The sequence below is a fragment of the Tachypleus tridentatus genome, chromosome 10 (assembly GCF_004210375.1).
Source record: "Tachypleus tridentatus isolate NWPU-2018 chromosome 10, ASM421037v1, whole genome shotgun sequence".
Classification (NCBI taxonomy): domain Eukaryota; kingdom Metazoa; phylum Arthropoda; class Merostomata; order Xiphosura; family Limulidae; genus Tachypleus; species Tachypleus tridentatus.
The window spans coordinates 37,652,633-37,679,036 of NC_134834.1; the positions used below are offsets into that span (position 1 = coordinate 37,652,633).

A 26,404-nucleotide genomic window follows, 5' to 3' on the forward strand; every position below is an offset into this window, starting at 1 on the left:
ATCGAAGCGGTAAAATTATTTCATTATCGTTACGTATGCTACAATTGGCTCTATTTTTACCACGGTACGAACTAATTTTTAGTTTATAGTATACTTTTTAAAACTATAATAACTTCTGATGCAAATTTATCGTAGTTTAATTTTGATAAGTTTAAATTAGACCGAAATACGCTTCTGACAGAAATAAAAGAATCTTACATCACATAAGGCATCTTTATACAAACTTTAATGCAATCTCGTTTCAATAAGACACCAGAAAGTGATATTTTCCAATATATACATTTAGAAGTAAATAAAAATAACTTATACATAGATGCTTGAAATAAAACATAAAATAAAGAAATATTTACAAAGTAAATGTACTAATATTCAGTGCAATATACAGTAAGATATAACAATTCAAAATATACAAACAATATGTTTTTCTCTATGAAACTAATAGTTAAATTACGTAACATAATGAACACTTGTAAGAAATATATACAGCAAGCAAAACATGTGGAAAAGTGACGTTTTCATTAAGATATTTATACCATACCAGACGTTTCTCACAATAACGAAGACACAAGACGATCGCCAGATGCACATAATGTATAAACTTCCCGAATGTTTCCGTAAAACATTGGTAAATTTCATTTCCTCCTCTAGATCTGTACATTTATAGAACGAAGAGTACAAAAAATAAGTAATCAGTTGAAAAGGCTGTCTTAAAAATATCAAACAAGTAACTGAATTGAATTTTAAAACCGGGAAAGAAATAATTTTGATGAGCTTTCACTTCTGTTATTATTTTAGTATGTTTTAAAAATAGTATAATTGATAATGCTGATATCGTCTTCTTTTGGATTAATTATCATAAAAGCAAAGCATGGCTACAAATCAACTCTTACTTTAACTATATCACTTTCAGACATTTTAGGTGAAAAGTTTAAACACAAGTTTCTTTAACATTTTGAGTAGAGAATACTAGCTTATAGTTTCGCGCTGTTCCACACGAAAGGATCTTAAATAAAGCTTTTCAGCACGTTACTTACCTTTACTGGATAAAGAAATGCCAAAGCTCTATCCGACCCGAAAGCATTACGAGCATTGCAAGTGTAAATACCCATATCTTCCCAGCTGATGTCCCGAATGATTAAATCTCCATTGTTCAAGATCTGACAAGATATCCCAAAAAAAACATTAAAATATTGCTTTAGTTAATTATTGTAGTTAACATGATTTCAAATTACTTTAATATAAATATTTTGTAGTTGTATATCATACGTATTCATCGCCTTCACCGGCCATAATTATTAATATGCGAGATGTTTGTGGTAGAGTTTCACTGAAATTCTCTTAACGTATCCTTAAATTCGTTTTTGCACTTCTCCGACGACCCGGCATGGCCAGATGGTTAAGCCACTCGATTCGTAATCTGAGGGTCGGAGGTTTGAATCTCTGTCACACCAAACAGGCTCGCTCTTTCAGCCGTGGAGGCGTTATAATGTGACGATCAACCCCACTATTCGTTGATAAAAGAGTAGCCCAAGAACTGGCGGTGGGTGGTGATGACTAGCTGCTAAATTAGGTCGGGATGGCTAGCGCAGATAGCTATCGTGTGGCTTTGCGCGAAATTGGAAACAAACACTACTCCGAGAGCACCGCATTGACACTACAAAACGATAAAAAAGGCTACAAGTGCACTTAGTAAGTACTCTGCCTAATAAAATTGATATAGAAAGACGATTAATCTGACAAAAGAAGTTAATTAATTTACTAAACTTACAAAATAATAGTATCATAATGTTTTAAGTAAATCATTACATAAGAAATATACGAATAAAATATGAATGTATTTAGTTGACAAGAACACTGGAAATTTCTGAAATTTTGATTTAAATAAAAAAAACATTATGAGCTTACGCTGTTTGACTTTTGTGTGGTCTAATGGTTAGTGTTCCGAACTGCGGATCTATAGGTTTAAAGTTCGAAACGTTACATATCGTTATACATGATTCGCTCTTTCATCTCTAAGAGTTAAGGTGACGAATGTTGTTGACAGGATTATTTCCCTTTAGATGAGGACTGTTATGGTTAAATTTCGTGGCCACTGACCTGGCTGTTTAGTTCCAGGTTTAAAAATTCTAGTACCACATGTGATCTCACCACAATGATAAAATAATAAAGGAAAAGACGGAGACACTTGTGAATCTATTTATCATTGATTGAATATTATATAAAAATTTAAAATAAACACGAGAAATAAAACTTTGTTTTGGGAATATTCGGCAAATATACTAAATAATTATGTATGTAAGATACCTTCCCTCTAGGTTATCACTTTCAAATTGGAGAGTGATAGCGTGGATAGTCCTCGACTTGCTTTACGCGATCTTAAAAAAACTCACATATCGATTGAAATAACCCAAATAAAACAGAACAATAAAATGGCAAACACCAATAACAGAAAACACATGCTTTCAAAGTTTTATCTACATAACATTCTCCTCCAAGTATCAGTATTACCCAAAATTTAGCAATTACTTTCGATTCCAATTTAACTTGGCAACAGCACGTAAATAGTATTAAAATTGAAATCCGACAAAGAGTACATTATTTTAGGATTCTAACGGGCAATAGCCAAGGAGCCTAACCTGAAAATACACTAAACTTATAGAAAACATACATAAGAACCAACTATACAATACGCCTGTACAGTTTGACTATAGGTATCAAAAAATAACCAAATTGCGAAAAATAAAAAAATAATTACATACTAACTAAAGTTAACAGAGTTTCACGATCAATAAACATAGCGTTTCTGCACAACTATTCGAACATACTGTCTCACAGAGTCTTGAGTAACTCGCATTAATATTATTAATAGAAAAACATAGGTAAAAACGACCAGATGAGCAACCTACATCATACATGATAAATCTAGTCCTTAGTGCCTTTCTTCCCTAAGTATTGTTAATAATAATATGCTCGAAACGCCACATAATACCAGGCAAGCTGATTCTCTGATGTAGACATAGCTCTGTTTTAAAAGGGTACTTACGTCAAAATCGAATTATTGTGTATCAATGTGTGCACAACGTGCAACTGTATAGTGTGCAGATGACAGTATGCTCAATCATAGACAAGTAAAGTCTAGTGAAATGTACAAGTTAATAGCACTTCATGTATGGAAATGCTCTGTAAAAGGTGTATTAAATTAAAATATTTGCTGGCAATCATCACTGTATCAATACACGGTGAGGAATGCAACAGTGTATTACCAAAAAAACCAGTGAAGAAGGTACAAAGAAACAATATATACGAAGGAAGATGTCCAAGGAATACCTAAAACACCCATTGGCCACAAGCCTATAAACACTGATTCAGCGTACACAGAAACCCGCTGCAGAAAACTGGTGAGACATATAATGCGCACCTGATCCTTCTAGATCCTATATTGTACCTAAAACTCGACCCAGATGAGGTAAAGTAATCCAAGAGTTGCAAGTTAAGCGTGTTGACTAGTTGCCTTCTCTCCAGTCTATTACTTCCTAATTAGGGACAGCTAACGCAGATAACCCTCTAATAGCTTTGCGCACAATTAAAACAATAAACATTTATTTTTCTTGATATAGTTTCTAGTCGTTATTCCATAACCGACAAACACTTTACCATATACTTCTCGCCATTTTCTATCTGTGCACTTTCTTCACCTCTAGACCACGTCACTTCCGATTCCGGTAGTTCAGAACTACGACAGAACAACTGAACATCATTTCCTTGTCTTTCAAAACGAAAACGTGTCCACATGTAAATCCTTGCTGGCAAACCTGCATTTAAAGATTAGAAAAATAATCTTGAACAGTCCAAAGTTGCTTTAAAAACAAAGTTAACTTCGTTCTTTAAGTTCATTGCTTAATACAATAAATTGTTACGTTTTCATGAATGAAACTTATGAACTGACTAATGCTCACTCTCTATAGTGAACAGATTTACAACGCTAGAAACCACGTTTTGAAGCCCGGGATGGGCAGTGTACGGATAGTCTATTGTATAGCTAATAAACTAGTGTTTATCAATATTCCATGCAGCAGCTGAAGTACTTCAAACTACTACAACTCGTACAATTGTTTATATTTACCAGTTATAAAGTCTTGTTTATTTCAAAAAGAAGACGCGTTACATTTGAAAATAATGTAATATTTACGAATGAGCACGTTTTTGACAAAATAAAACTAATCACATAGATTGAGATGTATAACGACAATTAAATACATGGAAGTTTTGTTGTTTTTCCTTGCTTTCAAACGCATCTTATATGCTCTAACTGATAACATTGGTAATTGCCTTTTTATTCAGCTGAATTCGGTCGCACGATGTAAAAATGATGTCCAACATTCCTCGCTATCCTTGGATCTGTATTTCCTCTATTGTCCATCGTGCTCTGTTTAATGGCTATGATCATGTACAACTTCCAGACACCACAGTTTCTATTGCAACATTTTTTACGAAGAACACTGGTGTCAAATCTAAAGTCACACATCTTAACAAACTATGCACAGAATCCCTGATACACAAAACTCTGTTTTCCAAAGTGTGTTTAATCAGACCTAAAATTGCATCCGTGATTTGTAAGATACGTTGTCAACTAAAGTTGCTGTGATTCCAATATCTTTGTTACGAAAACAGCTGTTGATTTCTAGAGGTGCTTGTAAACTTTATCCTTGTTTATTATTCTGTTAATGGTAACAGGATATATACCCAAATTAATCGCCATTATTATTATTATTGTGGAAATCGAAGATCTCTTATTCATAACCATATCCTTCACTTGGCTGCTCCGGACGGTAACGAGATATTTTCATCTCCCAGAACATTGAAAATTCTCTTCTTCGAAACGTTGTGTTCTTTGGATTTTTAAATCGTTTAACATTCCTCATTTATAAATATTCTTCTTCGAAACGATCAGTAATTATGCTATTTTCATAGCTGTACTTAACAAAGAATGATTGGAAATTCACCTTGAACAAAATTTATAGTTGATAAGCATGTCACCTGTAGCAACATTTTTACATCTGTAATAGCACTACAATATTGTATGTAGATCCTTCTTACAAAGTACTATTAACTCTCTGCTCTAAACGTGTACTTATTGTATTTGATAAACACTTTCTGATAACAATTTTTTTGCCTTCTTGCATATAGGATGGATGCTTTTAAAAACTTACTTTCTAAATCCTGTCTTCCATTACACAAAATAAAATATAATAGCATGTGTGTGTGTGTGTTTTTCTCATAGCGAAGCTACGTTGGGCTATCTCCTGAGTCCACCGAAGGGAATTGAACGCCCGACTTTAGTGTTGTAAATCCGAACACTTACCGCTGTACCAGCAGTGGACGAAATATAATCAGTAGAAAATTATGTGGTTCGCTTCCAAGATCCATGGCATGCTTTTCTTTTAACTTTTAGGCAGTTAAGCTGAAATCTTTAAATTTCTAAAATGTTTGCCCACAGACTTTACATTAAAAGGATTATTTTACATATCTTTTATATCTTGAATATTGTGCACTTATACAGAAATATACTAATATGAAAACATATTTGTTTTTAAATATTTGGTTCTTATAGAGGTTCAAGAAATAAAATACAGAAGGTTAACAGTAGTTAAGAGAGAAATACAAAGACGATACAACAATGTTCTTCTTTATTAAAGTTAAAATGTTCAGATATGTATTAAGGTTCGAAAGGCATAACAATTTAAGAAATTAGTGATAATTTAGTTTCGTGCATCGTAATTATAAGTTCTGTTGGGTTATTTTCAGACAAGTTCACGCCTTTAAGATATGAATTATATCATGCAGAGGATAGGTACATTTATCAATTCAGTTTTCATATTAAAAAATTTGGACTAACCAATAAACATTTCTTTCAAACAGAGGGGTTCCTTCACAACCCGTCCTTCCTTAGACATTGCAACTACAGTGTCACTGCTAACTCGACTGTAGGGGGTCTCTGCGACACACGTGTAAGTGCCCTCATCCTTCGGAGTAAAGCAATCTATGTATAGTTTAGACTGGCTTTGACTTGCCCCGTCCAGTGGTGAAGTATCAATGTTTCCATCATATATCAGTTTCATCTGAATATTATCCACAGAACCCTTTGAAATAAAGTAAAAACAACAACAAAACATCAACCAAGTTCCTTCTCTCTAAGACATAATTATAGTTGTTTGCAATTAATGTTTGCTCATTAAAAACAAATAAATTTAATCATTGCTTTCAATCTGGGTAGTACAGAATATAACCTTGGGAGTGGAATGACAATGTACACGAAAAGAACATATCACATATTGTTTGCTAATAGATAAGATTAACTCACATAAAATTTACATTACTGTATAAATTACATACATCTCTGTTTGAACCTGTGGCGGACTACAATTTTTAATATTCGCAGGGTTTTTTCTTTACCAGTAGATGTGAGTGTGTGTGTTGTTTTTTTACGGATGGGCGTAACAAGAGGAAGATAGAGTGAGATTTGTCTAAAAATCTTTAATAAAAAGGTGAGGGAGGAATGGAAGTGGAGTGGGCGTGGCCTAGTGGTTAGCGTTTTGGATTCGTAACAGAAAGGTTGCACCTACATATTTGGCTACTGCCAAGTCATCGTATCCTTGAGTGAGAAACTTTATCAGTATTTGCTTGAGTTTAACTTATTGTAGGGTGTTACCTAATGCACGGAAGCTAGCCTACTTTGAACTAGCATCCTGTTCCTGTCCCCATTTTCATCCAGTTGTGCTACCAAAGCCAGAATTAAAACCTGCTGTGTGTCTCTTTCTGACAAGGATTGATTAATTTCTAACGTCGGATTGCAAACTAGTTTAGTTCACCTTGTAACGACGTCCTAGGTATGATATTATTATTTACATTTGGAAAGCTGATGTTTTTAATTTTTGAGAAACATATCCAAATTACAGGATTATTTATAACAGTTGCTTATTTTATGGTAAAATGTTTATTTTATTTTATTTAATCATCAGCATGCTGATAACAGCAGTAAATTAGCAAATCCCCGTAATTTAATAGTTTCACAAAATGCATTATATTTTCCGATTTAGAACTAATGTATCTCGACAGATGGCAGGAGCAGTTCCAAATGTTTGGTAGTAATCTCGAAATACTCGAAGAGATTTACAGAATATTTATTACGTAAGTTTAGAATACTTCTTAAACACTTTTGTGATACATTTGAAGAAACAAACAGTACCATAAAACTTGTTAGATGGTGTGTTCAGTTATGAAGCATTAATGACAGATAATATGATAAATACCAAATTTTGTAAACTATACATTTCAAATTTTCAATATTTAGCAGAAAATGAATATATTTGTTTCAAACACTTTAATAATTATTATTGACATCAACTTAATGTAAGTTTATTTTCTTTAAAAATAATGTTATAACTGAATTTTTATAATGTTTAGGCTTCTTTTTAGAAGCTTATAGTTTCTTTTTTTATGCTTGAAAAAAATGAAATTTTTATATCAATAGTTAGTTCTATTTGTTGAATTTGAAATTTATAAGACAGTTTCAAAACTTTTTACAAAAACTTTAAGTAGACTAACAACTAATATTCTATTTTCTGTTATTTTAAGAAAAAGCTGCAGAAAGTACGTGTTTAAAATATTGGAATCCTTGGATTGCTAGCCGTCCGTCACTTACAGACATTCATTTAAAATATTACATTTTAACACTATCGTTAAATCTATAAGTAACAAAAATATTTTATTTTAATTATATGATAACAATAACAAAATAGTGTTACGACGGCGACGGTTTGTATGTATGTTAGTGAAAATAAAATTGTAAAGTTGAAACCATGGCTGAGACTGAAATGAAAAAAAAAATTATAATTACTATACGGGGAAAATAGACTTCAATTTCACCTTAGTTATGTAAAACTATAAATAAAATGCTTGGTCAAAGTAGGCGAAAAATATATACATTGTATGAAGTAATTTGAATACCTCACCTGTAATAATCTTTGACCATCTTTTAACCAATGGATGATAGGAGGAGGACTTCCAACGGCTTGACACAACAATGCTGCACTCTCATAGGGCAACAACAACAAAACACTGTCGGGAGTTTGTGTTAAACGTAATTGATGACTGGCATCTGCATAGGATTAATTTGTCAATTTAGCACATGTAAGGTGCTTTAAAAGTACATAATTATTATAATAAAATAAATCAACTCTTTATATCTTTATCTACTTGTTCAAAAAGAAAGAATTTCTAACAGCAGTACATCAGGATAAGATATGTGGTGTTTTGAAGCCATATCACACTCCATATCGTTTGTTGTTTTTTTACTTGCAAACTAGTGTTGGTTTTATTTCTCTTCCTTTGTTCTCTCTTACACAGTACTAGATTGGTAATTACCATAAAATGCACGTAAAAAGTACTTTAACTGACGGGAGGACGCCGCATCTCTCATGAAAAGAAGGAAAAAACTGAAACTCCAACTATAAAATGCCTGGTTGTGAGAATGTACATGTGTGAGAAGTTTTCTGGTAACTTCTTTTCAGAATTCAGATGGTGGAGTACGGAATACTGAAGGGATAAATTAACACCTTGAAGGTGAGGGTTGTTGAACTATATCTTGAACAGATGATACTTGTAATAGATGCGTCTGGGAGCAGGCTTAATGTACTGGTTGATAATGTTCTAACGTTAATGTGTCTCCTGTTTCAAACTGCCAGTTTGGAACTTTCAAGAGATCGAAACTCTTTAACAAAATTATCTGTTAACTCAAATCGAGAAACACTAAAATTCTCTGAACATCAGTGATAAAATATAACGTTTACAAATTACTCCATTTAAATGTAAAATTTCATAGATATTTACTAAGAAATTATCAGAAACTCTCTATCAACTGTTTGCAAATTCACTTCAAATGTCAAAACTTAATTTACTGTATTTGTATTTGTGGCAAAAGTGCCAATGATATCTCCCGCCATTCTTGATTTTGAACTGCTGACCAAAGGATTGTTTGTTTGGAATTTCGCGCAAAGCTACTCGAGAGCTATCTGCGCTTGTCGTACCTAATTTAGCAGTGTAAGGCTAGAGGGAAGGCAGCTCTTGGGCTACTCATTTACAAACGAGTAGTGGGATTGACCGTACTATATAACGCCCCCACGGCTGAAAGGGCGAACATATTTGGTGCAACGTTCATTCGATCCCGTGACCCTCGGATTACGAGTCGAGTTTCATAACCACCTGGCCATGCCGGGTCCTCCTGACCAAAGGAACGGCAGCCAGTCAAGCAACACTTACCATTCACTACTCACTTTCATCTAATTGCCGGGAAGAAGCAAACAAAAGTATCATGCCCCCATTTCAAATTTTATTGAGTTTATGCATTTGTACAACATTTAATCAGGTGTAGAATAACCTACCGTAGGTCGAAGTTCATAAAGTTTTTTTCGGGAAAGAAGAGATATCAGTCTAGTACAGCACTCCCGTAAACTCCCAGTTGGAGGGTTTTCGTTTGCTGCACTCGCTCGATAGCTCTTTCAGAAACAACTGAACGCACCAACTGCTTAAAATGTGTGCTGTATTGCACGAAATCAAACTCAGTTTGCCAGCTCTAAAATCCAAAGCTTAACTATAAGGCCAACCAAACTCTCCACCCCTAAACTACCTGCTTTTATTATAGATTAATTTCTAATAGCTATGATTGTGTATTAAACCTAATCAAGTATAACAAAATTACTTCTGAAGGAAGACAGTGGTTGATTGATTTTAGTTTGGTGAAAATATTGTTTATAATATTATTACATAAATTTTGATTTATCGTTAGCGCTGTGTTTGTTTAAATGATGCAAAGAGGACGTAGGGGGCCCTAGTGTAGTAAATACAAATAGTTTACGTGTGTATAAAGTTGGAGACGCTTTAAAAATGAGCAACTCAACCTGAAAAAAAATTTCAAATATAATACTTGCCTTTCTCTGAGGCTCCAAGTGCAGAGACAAGTCCCGTCTGAAACATTAACACAACACGTGAATTCACTAAAATCCTAAATATAAATATATGAAAAGAAGCAGTAAACAAGATTTGTAGTCTTTGGTAAAAAACTTTGAAAACCCTTTAAAACATTCATGCTGTCTTATTTAACGCAATAAAATAACGTTACTAACTCGATTTCCTAAACGCAATGAATGACAAACTCCCATATAACTTTCGTAAATGTTGAAAATCATTAGCAGTTTCTTATCGTTCACGCTTATAACACTATTGACATTAGACTGAAAAAACTATAAGCTTAAATGAGTTTTTAAATTTTTGTCTGTTTGTAGTTAAGCACAAAGCTACACACTATGGATTATTTGTGCTGTGCTCGCCTCAGTTCTAACAGCAGTACCATAAGGGATTAGTTTTCCCAGCAAAATTATACAGTTATAAACTCAAATGAACATGCACAGTAGTAAATTAATTTTCCTTTTTATTCTTACTGTTTGACAAGTACAGGAACGAGCTGAAATACACACGGCAAACTTGACACCAAATAAAAGGTAATAAGGTAATTTAAAGGTAATAATGTAAAAATACGCGCTTCTTCATTGGTAAATGAACGTGTAAAATAAGTATAAGCAAATATACACTTAAAGTATTCACCAAACATTCCCGAACGTAAGATCGTATTTTCTAATGTAAACATTACAAAAGTTAATCTCCTTTTTAGGTGTATACATCATATTATATTTACTATTCATTCATATTCTAAATATTTGCTGCTGTAAAATCAATTTAAATATTTTAATTAAAACAAGAAGCCTCTTAAATCACTTAGTATCTTATCACTTTCTGTAATTCATACCTTCCAATGGACTAAGTACATTATCACTTATAGAATGAATATTACCTTTGAAAATTTGTTATCTGTGGCATTCATCTTTCAACTAATTAGTTAAAATGATTAGAAGTTCTTGCGCTTTCGTTCATGTGTAATTAAACAAAATATAACATTCGCTGTATTATGCTGGGGAAATCTTAAGAGCCAAAAGAATTAATTACCGCTCTGTCCAGTTCTTGTTGAAGTAGTGATTAAGATAACTGATTAGTTACAATCATATTAACTGACTTTTTTTTTAGAAACAAGTGCATACTATATGTATTTCCACAGGTTCCTCCAGAGTGTTCTGTTTCAAGAGTTAATAAAACCAAAATTAAGATTAACAAATTATTTTATTTCTTGCTTTTGAAGGCATATGTCATGCTGTGTTGTAGTTCACAGAGCGCATAATTCTTATCGTGATTCATGGTATGCACACGTTTTATTAACCTTACTATAGTAGAAGTGACAACGTTAAACGTTTCTTTTGTGACGTTATTTTAGTACCTACTGATTGACAGACAGACAACACACGAGAGGTTAAAACAGGTGACTTCTTCAGGCGGACCTTTGATCCACTTTCGGGGAAATAAATTTAGGATTGCCTAACACTGACACCATATCGGGATAGATATAATTGATGCTACTTATATTACACATACAAATAAATATAATGAGAAAAGGATGAGTACGTCATATTAACGATTTTGGATCCGTTGGAGTACGCTTTACCACATCCGGTCGCGCTTTACTTGAAGACTTAGCACTTTTAAAAATGCTCTGATGTAACGTTGTCATGCACAAAGCAAACTACTGCTCATTGTTAAATTTCAATAATGCACCTAGTGAGCGATAACGACGGTTCCCCAGCGTGAGTTTTAGCAGTCCCAATCGCAAGAAAATCTAGAAGCACTGTCTTCGTATCGATTAACATAAGTGTATGTTTAATTCTTCAGTGTTTTATGTGTACAACGGTTGAAAAGAAGATATAACTGAAAGCCTTATTTGTTGGCTTTAGTTCCATACTGAAATCCTTCTGGATTATGTTGGGTACGCCAAGACACCTGGGCGGCTTTTGCTATTGACTTAAGGGTTCATAGATTTTCGCCTGTTCTAGGCTTACCATGAATTTGGTATATCTTGTTGCAAGTCTCTTTCTCGATGGTCTTTGTTTCTAACGTTGATTTACATTTCTTTCTTCTTCAATGTCATGTAATACAAGGTTTGTCTCTGTCTTGGAAATGTAAAATTCCCCACCTGAACACCTTTATGGCCAGAGTGTGAAAATTATTTTGCGTGGAATAGGGTGGATACATACCCTTCCCAAAAGCGATTAATTGTCCATACCATCACAATGCCTATATATACAATAGCAAACAATGTTGAAACAGAGTTTTGATAGAAGTTACTCGCCGTACGTGTCGATTTTCACATAACGAATCGTTTAAATATAACGTGCTCAACCTTATATACAAGTGAGTTAAATTGACAAAAAACGACTTTGCGGTTTAACATACCTGCACGGATTTCACATGCCAGATAAGAGCAAGTGATGAAAGAAGAGATATTTTGGTAATCACGTAGATTATCCGCTGACACATTTCGATGGACTGGAACCCTCCTTGAATAATTGAATGTTAAAGATTTCTAAACAAACAGAAAAGTACATGTCGTTATATTAAACATATACATACAAAATTGATGGGAAGAATAAGAAGGACGAATGTGCCGCATGTCTGTGTGTAAGTTTTTTATTTATTTGTTAAAGTTTTGATTGTGATTCATATTCTATGAAATCTTACAAAGCAGATAATTTTTAGAGCATATTTAGTAGTAAACGTATATGTAATATAAAGTGTTTGTTTTGTTTCTTAATATATTTTTCAGTGTTTATAACTTTTCTTAAATCGTACAAATTCTAACTCACTTTAAGATTCTCATAGGATGATCAATTGTCGCCATTTTGTATGCAATATACTAAAGATATTAATATTGAAATAATTTATTAAACCTACTAAAATGTTTAGAAGGGCAATTTATTTTGTATAATTCTAAACCAATGTTTCACAACGTCCCATATCCCATTCCTCCCAGGAACTTCCAAATCCTCCTATCCTTAAATCACCATGAAATAATAAATTATTGTCATCATTATACCTTATTTTTACACTAGTAGTTAATGAAAAATCAGTTAGTCTACAAAATAAAACCATTATTGTTTAATAATTAATTATAGGTGATTATTTGATCAAAACAATTAAGGAAGAAAAACAACTTTGTTTGTAACTTAATATCAGATTTCCATTCGAATTGTACAACTTTAATGAAAACTTTGAGCCTCGTGTTGAGAAACTATATGAGAAACAAAGTAACAAGGATAGTCAATTTTGCTTGAAGATCGCCATGTTCATAAATGTTGATAGTCCTCTTTTTTGCATAAAAATATATGTAATAGCAGTGAAGGGACATTCAACCAAGTATATGGTCAGAAATGGCAGAAGTATTCGCTGGTCCTTCGTAGATAATTTGTTATATTTGATACTGGCTTGGAAATCCAGCCATATTAGTCGTTTGTGTGAGGCATGGAACGGTTTCACGTTGTCATCGTTTTGTAACTCCATCAACTCCTCAATCTTACCAGAGTTCATACATAGCCAGACACTCATTATTTTTGCAGTTAAAAAGAAATGTATGAGTAATCGAAGAGGGAAAGTTAAATTATTGGAGATCAGTAAATCTGTCGTTTAACTCAACATGCAGATGTTCAGAGATAATTCAGAGGACTCGAAGGTCCTCCTCAATTCTTTTCCTGGATATTATTCCTCCTCTGGGGGTCGAAGTGGACTCCATTGTGAACCACTGTCTTAGACTGATATTACACTTTAAGTAAAAATGTGATTTTCTACTTTTCTTGAAGTGAATTCATACCCTTTATCATAGAAAAGTTATTTCGTACCCACAATATAAAAACTTTAGAAAGTATTACTTATACACCTCATACAAGTAAAGTTGAATGTCGATATATACATTTGAAAATTTAATTTCCATTAGAATGATGTTTATAAAATTTCGTATCAATCATACAAGTATCTTCGTTAATAAGCTAATTTAATTGATTTTGTTAACAGTAATTTTAAATTTATTTTCACATGCTACTTACGTGAAGTCTTTTCCTGTTTATAAATTCACACCTGTGCATACAAAGCTGTGTGATTTGTTTTTAACTCTAAGGGTGTGAAGTCTCATTGGAATTGAATCGCCATTTTTAGGACGGCCCACCTCCACACCCCTTTTTGTTTGAGGTAACGGGAAGCGAACCACGAAACCTGAGTTATGCAACCTGGTACGTTAACCATTAGGCCACGCTTGGTCAAAGGCATCCTAATTTATACTATCAAACGACATTTATAATAAAAATGTTTGCTTAAACCATTCAGAATGTACAAAGTATTTGTTTGTCAGTTTCAGAAATTTCGTCCAAATGGTCTCTGCATACATCCATTGATAATTATAAATTAGTAGACTAGACAAAAGGCATCTAATCGACAGTATCCACTGCCAACTTTCTGGCTACTCTTGTCTAACTAAGTAGTTTTAGTTGACTATTACTTTTGCTGTGCACGCACGACCCCAAAGTGCAGAGCACATTTATGTGGCACGAGGCAGAGAGCCACAAAATCTCACACTCGCAGTGTTACATGTTGTCACTATTTCAGTCATTTCTTATTCGGCTATAAAATTTTAAATATATTTATTTTTAGTTAGGCTAACTTCATATTACGTTCCGGAATTCATAATTCCCTTTTTTTTTTTCCTTTTAAGATACCATTCTTAGTAACATAAAGAAAATTTCAAAGTTCAAAAGTCACTTTTTTATCGCATTTTAGAAAAGATGTAGCAAAAAGAAAGAAAGAGGATATAACATTAATATGGCTTAGTTCATTCAAATATGTTACATATACATATATCAGTAAAGTATAACAGATTACAAGTAAAGGGCATGAAGGCGAAGGACGGTTCGATAGATGGTATTCAAAAAGCTTTTAGGTGAAGCATTCTTATTTTTCAGTACTCCTGAATGTATCCCTCTAGACTTGGAATATCTAGTATACTAATGGGTTTTTCTAACAGTAAGTTATCCTTAACTCTGAAAACGATATCTGACAAAATGGTGGGCTTACGTTTCTCTGTAAACCTATACTTTAGTGTTGAAAACAAAGTTAAGCTTTTCAGCAGGACCTTTTAATAAATAATATTAAAAACATCATAGTCATTCACATCTTGAAGCATAATCCGATTATGTTAGCTTATCTCTCCACAAAATAAATATAAGTGTACACTGCTGGTCTGTCTGTCTTCAATGGTCACAAATTAGATTATTCCCGCCGTTTCTTCAAGTTTCTTCTTCTTCGGCTCCATTCCATAAACTTGTTACTCAACCTCATATTATCTTTCGACTCCTATTTTGTTGATTAATTAGTTTTTCAGGTAATTAAGTCTTCTACAGTTGATCATCACACGTCAACTACATCTAAAATTCTATAACAGTAGTTTGCAAGCTATTATTAATTCTACTACGAAAAAGATAATTTCATAAACTACCAATCGGAAAGTCCAGAGTTCGAGCCGCGATATGTCACTGAATACGCTTCAGGCTGTGAGTATATTATAAAAGTGATGTTACTCCCACTATTCGGTAAAGAATAGTCGTTTACGCTGCTGACTGTTTTTTCTACCTCGGACCAATAGTTTTTTTAAAATTAAGAATGGATATATCTAATCATTAATATATTTGACTAGGCTGCATAGATTATTTGCTGTCTAAGGTGCTAGTCTGACTGAAAATACCAAGTTCCACAGAAGTAAAAGTCAAAGATTATGCGTTTTTAATTATCTGTACAACACAGTAGACTCTTTCACCTTTGGGTTTCCTATAAGCATCTGTTTAATATATTGTCTTATATCGTAATAGCAACTGATTGTAATCAAAGATTGCCGCATGTTTTTGGAAAAGTCCTGGTCTTTCATCTCTTTAGAAGGTGTTGTTGACGTTTAACATTTGGTATTTTGTTTCATTTCCTCCGCATATTTAGCACAGTCGTAACTAGTACAATATGCATTTCTAAACTAATTGCCATAGGAAGTTTCAACTAGTATCCACCACATAGGAATGAAATCCATACACTTCTGGTTGAAGCCAGATAGTTAACCATTCTTTTCCCAGAAAGTTTTTGAAAACATCGTAGGCGCAATTCAGCTAACCAATTGTCTTCTTTTGACTCTCATTACAATAGTCAAATTTAATAATACAATCGATTCTTAACGAGCTAGATTCATTATTTCTTTATTAAGAACAATAAGTTGATAACTTTGTGTATTTCTTTGGAGAATTAAAAAACAAGGAAATGAATGGTTTAGCGGAAGTTAAATGATGTGTAAATTTAGAAGAAGGCAGGAAGGTAGACTTTCGGTGGGTTCAGCAGATAGCGCGATGTGGCTTTGTTATAAGAAAAACACACACACACGAAAACTGTATTGTTTCCATCTAATAATCTTGACATTCTAACGTAACTTACAAGATATCTAGATCATATACGAAAATGGAATATTTTAATCCAAAACACAATATGTTTAACACTTTGTGGGCTTATGTGTTTGTGTGTGTGTTCGACGAATTTTGCGCAAAGCTACTCGAGAGCTATCTGCGCTAACCTTTCCTAATTTTGAAGTGATGGACTAAATGGAAGATAGTTAGTCAACATCATCTCCCGTTAACTCTTGAGCTACTCTTTAGCCAATAAAAAGTGGGATAGCGCGTGACATTGTAACACCTCCCATAGCTGAAAGGGCATGTGCGGTGAAAGGATTCGAGCTCTCTACTCACAGGTCGAATGCCCTAACTAACAGATCATGTCAGGCCTATGTTTAAAAGTTGCCAGACTTGCGGAAACAACGAAAGATCCACATTTTAACAAGAACAATTAAAATTACACCGTTCCGTTATAGTTATTAATAACCAACCAAGGCGTAGTGGTTAGCATGTCAGACTGAGTCCAAGGTTTGAATCGTAATATGTCACTACATAGCCAATGCTGTTATTCAACTAAGAGTAACCTCTGACCAGTTTCTTTCCTCGTGGACAATACTTCTAAATTAGGAAAGGCTATGCCTAAACGGAGAGATATCTGAACAAGACGTTTAACATCTGTTTATATGCAAAAACGGCTCGTTTGGGTTGAGAAAATATTTTACATAGAAGAGCGAACAACGTTTCGACCTTCTTCGGTCATCGTCAGGTTCACAAAGAAAGAGGTAACTGACCGGAAGCTGACCACATGTTTGAAAGGGGTTGTGTAACTGTGTGTCGAAATGTAGAGGGCGGTATTAGATGTTTGAATATATAATTTTATTTATTTTATTATATTAATATAGGTATAAAGGCGTTCCTTTATATTGGTTTATTTTGGGTTTAAGTTGTTGTATAAGTAAGGCTTCTTTAATTTTGCGTTTGTTTATGTTTGTTTCTTTATTTAGTATTTGAGTATTTTCTATGGTTATGTTGTGTTTATTTGACTTGCAGTGTTCGAAAACGTGTGAAGGTGACTTTTTATGTTCTTTGAATCTGGTTTCCATTTTCCTACTTGTTTCTCAATATAGAAGTCGTGGCAGTTATCACATTGTATTTTATAAATAATGTTGGTGTTGTGTTTGTCAGTGTAGTTTTTACATAGTATAGACCTCAGTTTTGTGCCTGGTTTTTGAATAAATTTGGTATTAACTGGAATGTCATATTTTGTTGCTAATTTCTGCCAAATGTTGGTTATTTGTTTGCTGATGTCAGGAATATATGGTATACAGCAGTATATGGTTTCGTGGTTTTTTGATTCGTGAGCTGTATTTACTTTAGTTGGTGGTTGATTTTGCTTTTTGTTTAGGTGTGTGCGTATAATGTTTTCTACGGTTTGTGGAGGAAACTTATTGATATTGATGAAGTATTGTTTTATTTTGTCTAATTCATCGTTAATTTTATCTGGTGAGCATAGTTTTATGGCTGTGTTTATTTGGTTTCTTAGTATGTTGAGTTTTTGTTTTGTTTCATGTGCTGAGTCCCAAGGAATGTATAGTCCAGTATGGGTGATTTTTCGGTGGATTTCTGTTTTGAATTGTGTGTCAGTTCTTGTAATTTTGAGGTTAAGAAATGATATTTGATTGCTTTCTTCCTGTTCACATGTGAAGTTAATTATGTCTGAACTAGCATACCGTACACCACTATTAACAGTACACGCTCACACGATCGTTAAGAAACTAAGAAATTTAAACCAACGAATTATTAATAGAAGAAATGACATTTATTTTATTCAACAATGTAGAAAAGAACAACTAACCCCTAATTTTGTAAAGGTAAAACTTTCAAAAAATTTTAATACATGCACAAACATTATCAAAAATTTACAGAAAAAACTACTTAAAGCCATGTTAAACACAATATACAAAGAACTACATGACTTACAAAAACAAAAAATGAACCTAGACCATCAACTGGCATGCTGCATTAAACCAGAGATTTACGGACTTATACAACGAAACATAAACGAAATCAATACTAAGAACGACAGAGACAAAAAGATCTGCCACAACAAAAGACTAGAAAAACTAAGATGCAAACAACAAAAAAGACACAAAACAACGAACCGTTGACTAACCTCATAATTAACAGATCCGACCGACAATTAAACACAGACGAGATACATCTACTTAACAAAGGACTCAACTTCGCAATAGCACCTAGGTACATTCCAACCATAGAAATCAAAACATGTTTAGAAGACTTAGCCAGGAGACTTGTGATACTTTCTACAGAGAAGAAAAACAAGGAAACAACCAAACACAACCAACAGAAAGAAGACAACTTAGATAATTTTATTGACATCCAACAGCCAAACTTCCCAGGTAAAATTACAAATTTATATTTTCCAGAAACACCTAAAAACAACATCTTAAACGATTTTTCAAAGAATTTTCTCACAAAACAGAAAACTAAAAAACAACCTTACAAAAAGAGACATTAATTCCATTAAAAACCTAAAACAAGACAAAAACATAAAAATTCTAAAAGCAGATAAAGGTAACGCTATAGTCATAATGAACATGAATGAATACATTCAAAAATGAATAACATCTTATCAGACACGAACAAATTTAAACCAATACACACAAATCCAACAAAGACACACGAGACGCAACTGAACAAATTACTACTACAAATGAAAAAAGCCAACACAATTTCACAAACACTTTATTCCTACCTACGTAAAACCGACTCACGCACACCGCAAATATACGGCATCCCCAAACCTCATAAACCAGATTGTCCATTACGACCAATAATGTCCACATATGAATCGTTTAATTACAATCTTGGTAAATACATAGCATGGGCATTCTCTAAATATGTAACATCAGCCAGCTCATTCATCAAAGACTCCTTTAATTTCAAGTCTAATCTAAATCAACTTAATCATAAAGCCTTAATGGCCAGTTTCGATGTTATATCCCTCTTTACAGAAGTTCCAACCACTGAAGCCTGCAAGATAGCCTTAGAACTCTATATCCGAGACCCTAACCCAACTATAGAAATTCCCAGTAACCAGTTAGCAACCCTCATAGAATTCACCACGATAAAGACCAACTTCATGTTCAACAACCAAAACTATATACAAACAAATGGCCTAAGCATGGGCAACCCAGTATCACCAGTTCTAGCCAATATTTTTATGACACAAGTTGAAACACAAGCAATTAACACAGCATTACATCCACCACTATACTGGTACAGATATGTAGATGACATGGTTGCGGGATTCAAATCTACAGAACACATACTTAATTTTTTCAATCACATTAACTCTATACATCCCAACATTAACTTCACATGTGAACAGGAAGAAAGCAATCAAATATCATTTCTTAACCTCAAAATTACAAGAACTGACACACAATTCAAAACAGAAATCCACCGAAAAATCACCCATACTGGACTATACATTCCTTGGGACTCAGCACATGAAACAAAACAAAAACTCAACATACTAAGAAACCAAATAAACACAGCCATAAAACTATGCTCACCAGATAAAATTAACGATGAATTAGACAAAATAAAACAATACTTCATCAATATCAATAAGTTTCCTCCACAAACCGTAGAAAACATTATACGCACACACCTAAACAAAAAGCAAAATCAACCACCAACTAAAGTAAATACAGCTCACGAATCAAAACCACGAAACCATATACTGCTGTATACCATATATTCCTGACATCAGCAAACAAATAACCAACATTTGGCAGAAATTAGTAACAAAATATGACATTCCAGTTAATACCAAATTTATTCAAAAACCAGGCACAAAACTGAGGTCTATACTATGTAAAACTACACTGACAAACACAACACCAACATTATTTATAAAATACAATGTGATAACTGCCACGACTTCTATATTGGAGAAACAAGTAGGAAAATGGAAACCAGATTCAAAGAACATAAAAAAGTCACCTTCACACGTTTTCGAACACTGCAAGTCAAATAAACACAACATAACCATAGAAAACACTCAAATACTAAATAAAGAAACAAACATAAACAAACGCAAAATTAAAGAAGCCTTACTTATACAACAACTTAAACCCAAAATAAACCAATATAAAGGAACGCCTTTATACCTATATTAATATAATAAAATAAATAAAATTATATATTCAAACATCTAATACCGCCCTCTACATTTCGACACACAGTTACACAACCCCTTTCAAACATGTGGTCAGCTTCCGGTCAGTTACCTCTTTCTTTGTGAACCTGACGATGACCGAAGAAGGTCGAAACGTTGTTCGCTCTTCTATGTAAAATATTTTCTCAACCCAAACGAGCCGTTTTTGCATATAAATTTCTCAACAAGTGGGTTTCTCGACATCACTGGTTTAACATCTGTGTTACGTTGAAAATGCCAAATATCATTTACAAAGGGAGTATTAGATATCATTTGTCTGTAAGGATTAACTCAAGAGATTAACGTTGTAACAATTTTCAAACCAAGTTACAACAAGTAAATCTTTCTCTTTTTTATCTGTGAAACATATTAGTGTTTAATTGGAATTAAATATTCTTTGTACTTTAGCTTGTAGATTTTAGATTCGTAAACTACATTGTGAAGCTTGCTGAAATGTGAATTGTTCTACGTACATATCCAAGTAAAAAGAGTGAGCCTATAAAGAATACACTGACCTATGTCAGTATACGAATAAACTATACTATCAAAAATGGAACTTAGATACAGAGTTTATATTACATAACATCCTATACTGATTCTAGGTCATTTTCGCAATCAAAACAGATGATACGAGCCGCAAACATGTAACAAAATATTTCTTTCTTAATACAAATAATATTTCAGTATGAAAATGCAAAACGGTAATTACTTAGTGTTCGTAATTGTTCTTGGAACGACTTTTAATGTATATCTTAAATTATTGGCCCCCCGCTAGTACAGCGGTATGTCTCCGGATTGTGGCTTTGCTATAAGAAAAAAACACACTTAAATTATTGAGAATGTTTGTAGTTTGCTTCATTTACTGTTAGTCATATGTGAAGTACCTGAATTGATAGAGTAGGGGGAAGGAAGCTACTCAATAAAGATCATATAGAACCAGCTCTTGGCTTATTCCTGTCTTATCGAGTAATAATGGAATTAGACTGCCACTCTTATAGAGCACCTACAGCCCCAAAACACAGCCTATACTCTAACGACAGTGGTTCACAGTTCGGGAATGTTAAACATCTGGCTATGTATGACTCTGAAGATGACATGTTAATGTAAAGTTAAGTAGTTAAGTCACACCATGGGACACAAACTGCTGAGTTTATTATTATTCACTTCGGTATCACTTTCATTTTGACTAGACAATTAAATTAAAAGTCATCTTTTTTTATACTTCTGTGCTGTGTAGAAAACTAAAGAATACGTTGCTGTTACCACTTTTTACAGTCGTGATCTCATCATTAAAATCTTCAAGCTGTTAGTGATTATATGAGTGGCTGAAATTTCCAGATTATGAAAGCACTTCTTTTGTAAGGAAGTCAAATGAAACTGCACGAATGTCAAGAAAAGGCGTAAAGTTCCTTGTAGTCCAGTCTAATTCACCTTTGCCATATTCGTCCTTCAGAAAAGTACAGTAATTTATTATTAAAGCCACAAAGAGATTTCTCGAATTGTTCTATATTTGAATAATATCATTACACTTTCTTAAAGTTCCTCTTGACTTATCACAGTGTCCATTTTTATTTTACAGAGATATCTAATTAATACGTCATAAAATAGTGTTGTTCCCTGTTAAAACTTTCAGCATTAAGCTGTTTGTCTCTCTTTCTTGTTAGAAAATACGACATCGAGGATTAAATTATGTTGTTTGTTGAATTTTGCGTAAAGCTACACGAGGGCTATCTGCGCTGGCCGGCCCTAATTTAGGAGTGTAAGACTAGAGAGAAGGCAGCTAGTCATCACCACCCACCGCCAACTCTTGGACTACTCTTTTACCAACGAATAGTGGATTTGATCGTCACATTATAACGCCCCCACGGCTGAAAGGGCGAGCACGTTTGGTGTGACAGGGATTCGAACCCGCCATTACGAGTCGTGTGCCTTAACCACCTGGCCATACCGGGCCATCATTAACTTATGAAAAATACAATTTTTTTTCGTTCTTGTATGAGTTACTCAACTTGCAGAAATCTGTTACAAATACTAAGCGTGTGAATATATTCGCAATTTAGTTTGTATGTATATAAAGCAATTAAGGTTTATAGAAGATTGCTTAAAATATGTTTATAGACTTCTTTTTCTTTTGTTTTTCTGTGTATGTGTTCACTGTGTAGTCAAAATTACTGAGAAATTTAATTATAAATTTAAAGATATTGGTAGTGATTATCTTGTAATTCTTCTGGCTATGCAAATAGAAACAGGTGAGTGTGCGTCATAACTACACCCTCATTGGCAGATCTTAATATCAAAGAGAAATATAAAGACAAGAAATAATGTGTCACACCTACACCTCGCCCCCTGCTAGTACAGCGGTATGTCTCCGGATTTACAACGCTAAAATCAGGGGTGCGATTCCCCGCGGTGGGCTGAGCAGATAGCCTTTGTGGCTTTGCTAAAAGAAAAACACACGCCTACACCTCCATTGTCAGCTCTTGACCTCAAAGAGAAATACAAGGACAAGAAATAATGTTTTCTGTTGAATAAGAAAGAAACAAACTTTGTGGCCAACTTCTAGGGATGTTCAAAATCATAAAACTTAGGTTACATATATAATTTTAAGAATTTTCAAGGACTAGTGAATTAAATGTATACATATGTGTGTATATATGATATATTAATATAGCAATCTCCGAACGAACAGACAGACCGACACATCTTTTAAGTTCTATGAAACTGACAATGAGCTAAAGGTTGTAAGGTAAATTCTGTCAATCCATAAAAACTGACAATACGCAATTGTGTTTTAATATTTAAGAACCTGCAATAAACTATGAGTCTATAGGGAATTGTGTTTTAATTCATGAAACTAAAAATAAACTATGAGACTGTTTTATTGTACGACAAAACTAACAGTAAATAATAATATCAATCAGAATTGTCTAAATTTCAATTAAAAATATTCATAACCTAAGTTTTTGTATGTATAAGATTTTAATCATGACTTTTATATAAATGAATGAAAATTATATCAAACTCTAATGCCTCTCAGTGGCACAGCGCTATTTCTGCAAATTTACATTGCTAGAAATCGGATTTCGATACCTGTGATGAATATAGCATCAATAGCCCATTGTATGACTTCAAGCAAACTCCTATTTATAAACTTATAAATTATGAATATATCACAACTCCGTCAATTTTCACATGTACAATAATGTATTTTTCTAATTACGTTACATAACCTAAAATTATTGTTTATTTATTTGTTTGTTTAAGGGCTGTATCACGATTCACTTTTACATTGACGATTCACATTGACAATAAATTACTGTTTTAGTATTTCATAAGATGCGACTAAACAATAAGTTTGTGCTGTAAGTTTGTGTTTGATTTAAAAATAAACCGTACCTATGAAGTTGGTGTAGTTATCTTTTCGCTTCGTCCAAATCCAAGTTATAATTTTTTTTTGTGTGCTCTAACTTTGAACTCAAAAACTGGTGGCTTTACGATTTCTTTTCATTTTTAACTTTAATTGATTACAAGACGATAAAAATACCTGTGAGCTTCTTGGAAAAGAACGTAAATCAAATAGATTGGTACTCTGTTAGCACAATAGGAAAATAATGATATTCATCGAGACGTTATCTCCTGCTTTATGAAGGCCTCTGTTTTTTTCAACATTACTGATCATGTGAACTGTGTGTGACTAGTGTTTCAACATCAAATTACATATGATTCGTAAGAACGTATTTCTGTTATTTTTATGAGAAATTTTCCCTCCTCAATGATGTTTTCCCAATAGAGTTTCAGAATCCAGTTCGGTCTGTTAACTACTGCTGGTGTATTGCACATACGAAATGAAGGTTTTGAAGTATAGCATTGATATGAAGTTAAATATGTGTTATCATTAGAAATAAAGAATAATTATTTTGCAGCGTATCTGTGCAATGTTAAAAATTTGTAATTTATACGTTCCGTAAACTTGCACAATCATTACGTTGTTAAACAAAAACAAGAGACAAAATTACAAATGTGTTACGTGAAATTAAAAGTGAATAACGTATTGTTTGCTCTTTCGTACATTTGCAACATAATGGTTTGTTTGTTTTGATTGTTTGTTTGTTTTTGAATTTCGCACAAAGCTACTCGAGGGCTATCTGTGCTAGCCGTCCCGAATTTAGCAGTGTAAGACTAGAGGGAAGGCAGCTAGTCATCACCACCCACTGCCAACTCTTGGGCTACTCTTTTACCAACGAATAGTGGAATTGACCGTCACATTATAACGCCCCCACGGCTGAAAGGGCGAGCACGTTTGGTGTGACAGGGATTCGAACCCGCCATTACGAGTCGTGTGCCTTAACCACCTGGCCATACCGGGCCATCATTAACTTATGAAAAATACAATTTTTTTTCGTTCTTGTATGAGTTACTCAACTTGCAGAAATCTGTTACAAATACTAAGCGTGTGAATATATTCGCAATTTAGTTTGTATGTATATAAAGCAATTAAGGTTTATAGAAGATTGCTTAAAATATGTTTATAGACTTCTTTTTCTTTTGTTTTTCTGTGTATGTGTTCACTGTGTAGTCAAAATTACTGAGAAATTTAATTATAAATTTAAAGATATTGGTAGTGATTATCTTGTAATTCTTCTGGCTATGCAAATAGAAACAGGTGAGGTTGTTATATAATCATAAATTAGTAATCATAGTAGGATAACACTTTTAAAAATACTATTACCTTACTTCTTACAGGTTGTTATGTAACCATAAATTAGTAATCATAGTAGGATAACACTTTTAAAAATACTATTACCTTATTTCTTACAGGTTGTTATATAACCATAAATTAGTAATCATAGTAGGATAAAACTTTTTAAAATATTATTACCTTAGTTCTTAGAGGCTGTTATATAGCCATAAATTAGTAATCATAGTAGGATAAAACTTTTTAAAATATTATTACCTTATTTCTTACAGGCTGTTATATAACCATAAATTAGTAATCATAGTAGGATAAAACTTTTTAATATATTATTGCCTTACTTCTTACAGGTTGTTATATACCCATAAATTACTTTCTTTACCCAGAATGCTGTATCGTCATGTTGCTTAGTTTGCATATTGACTTGTGTACATTATGTAGATTACATACGATTTTCTATACTCTTATATGACTGCTGCATAGTGGTACGTTACACATGAGTGACAGTATTTCAAAAGCCTCAGTTTAATATTGCATTATTTTGTTCCCTTTACCATAAAAGTGCATGGCTTTTAAACTAACTAATGACTTCAGAAAGTAGGAATATATAGCTCACCCAAACTGGCCTTCTCGACTCGTAATCTAAGGGTCGCGGGTTCGAATCCCAGTCACACCATAAATGCTCGCAATTTCAGCCGTGGGGGCGTTATAATGTGACGGTCAATCCCAATATTCATTGGTAAAAGAGTAGCCCAAAAGTTGGCGGTTGGTGGTGATGACTCTAGGCTTACACTATTAAATTAAGGATGGCTAGCGCAGGTAGCCTCCGTGTAGTTTTGCACGAAATAAAAAAAAAAACATGAGACAGTGTTAAGCTATGTCTGTATAAGAACTCTACAGATATATTTCTTGGTCGAAACTTACCATATACGCTTAAAACACAAAAACTAACAAACTATCATCAAAAGCGTTTTTTTAATCCTCCAGAACTCTAAAGTATTAAAAAGTAGTTGTTCATGTCCCTTCAATTGATGTGTCTGATCCAACTAGTTTTTCAAG

At 33.4% G+C, this 26,404-nt stretch overlaps 1 protein-coding gene across 1 annotated transcript in view; it reads right to left on the reverse strand.

Annotated features, from left to right (window-relative positions):
• Positions 1-282: 282 nt before the first annotated feature.
• LOC143228047 (zwei Ig domain protein zig-2-like) overlaps positions 283-26,404 on the reverse strand; it is a 30,924-nt gene continuing 4,802 nt past the window's right edge. The window contains exons 2-8 of the mRNA XM_076459389.1: positions 12,394-12,523; positions 9,987-10,023; positions 8,013-8,158; positions 5,897-6,140; positions 3,655-3,812; positions 1,035-1,157; positions 283-650 (exon numbers count right to left, since the gene is read on the reverse strand). Of these exons, the coding sequence (XP_076315504.1) occupies positions 645-650; positions 1,035-1,157; positions 3,655-3,812; positions 5,897-6,140; positions 8,013-8,158; positions 9,987-10,023; positions 12,394-12,477 (798 nt within the window). The 5' untranslated portion in view covers positions 12,478-12,523 and the 3' untranslated portion in view covers positions 283-644. The remainder of the gene's footprint in view (positions 651-1,034; positions 1,158-3,654; positions 3,813-5,896; positions 6,141-8,012; positions 8,159-9,986; positions 10,024-12,393; positions 12,524-26,404) is intronic.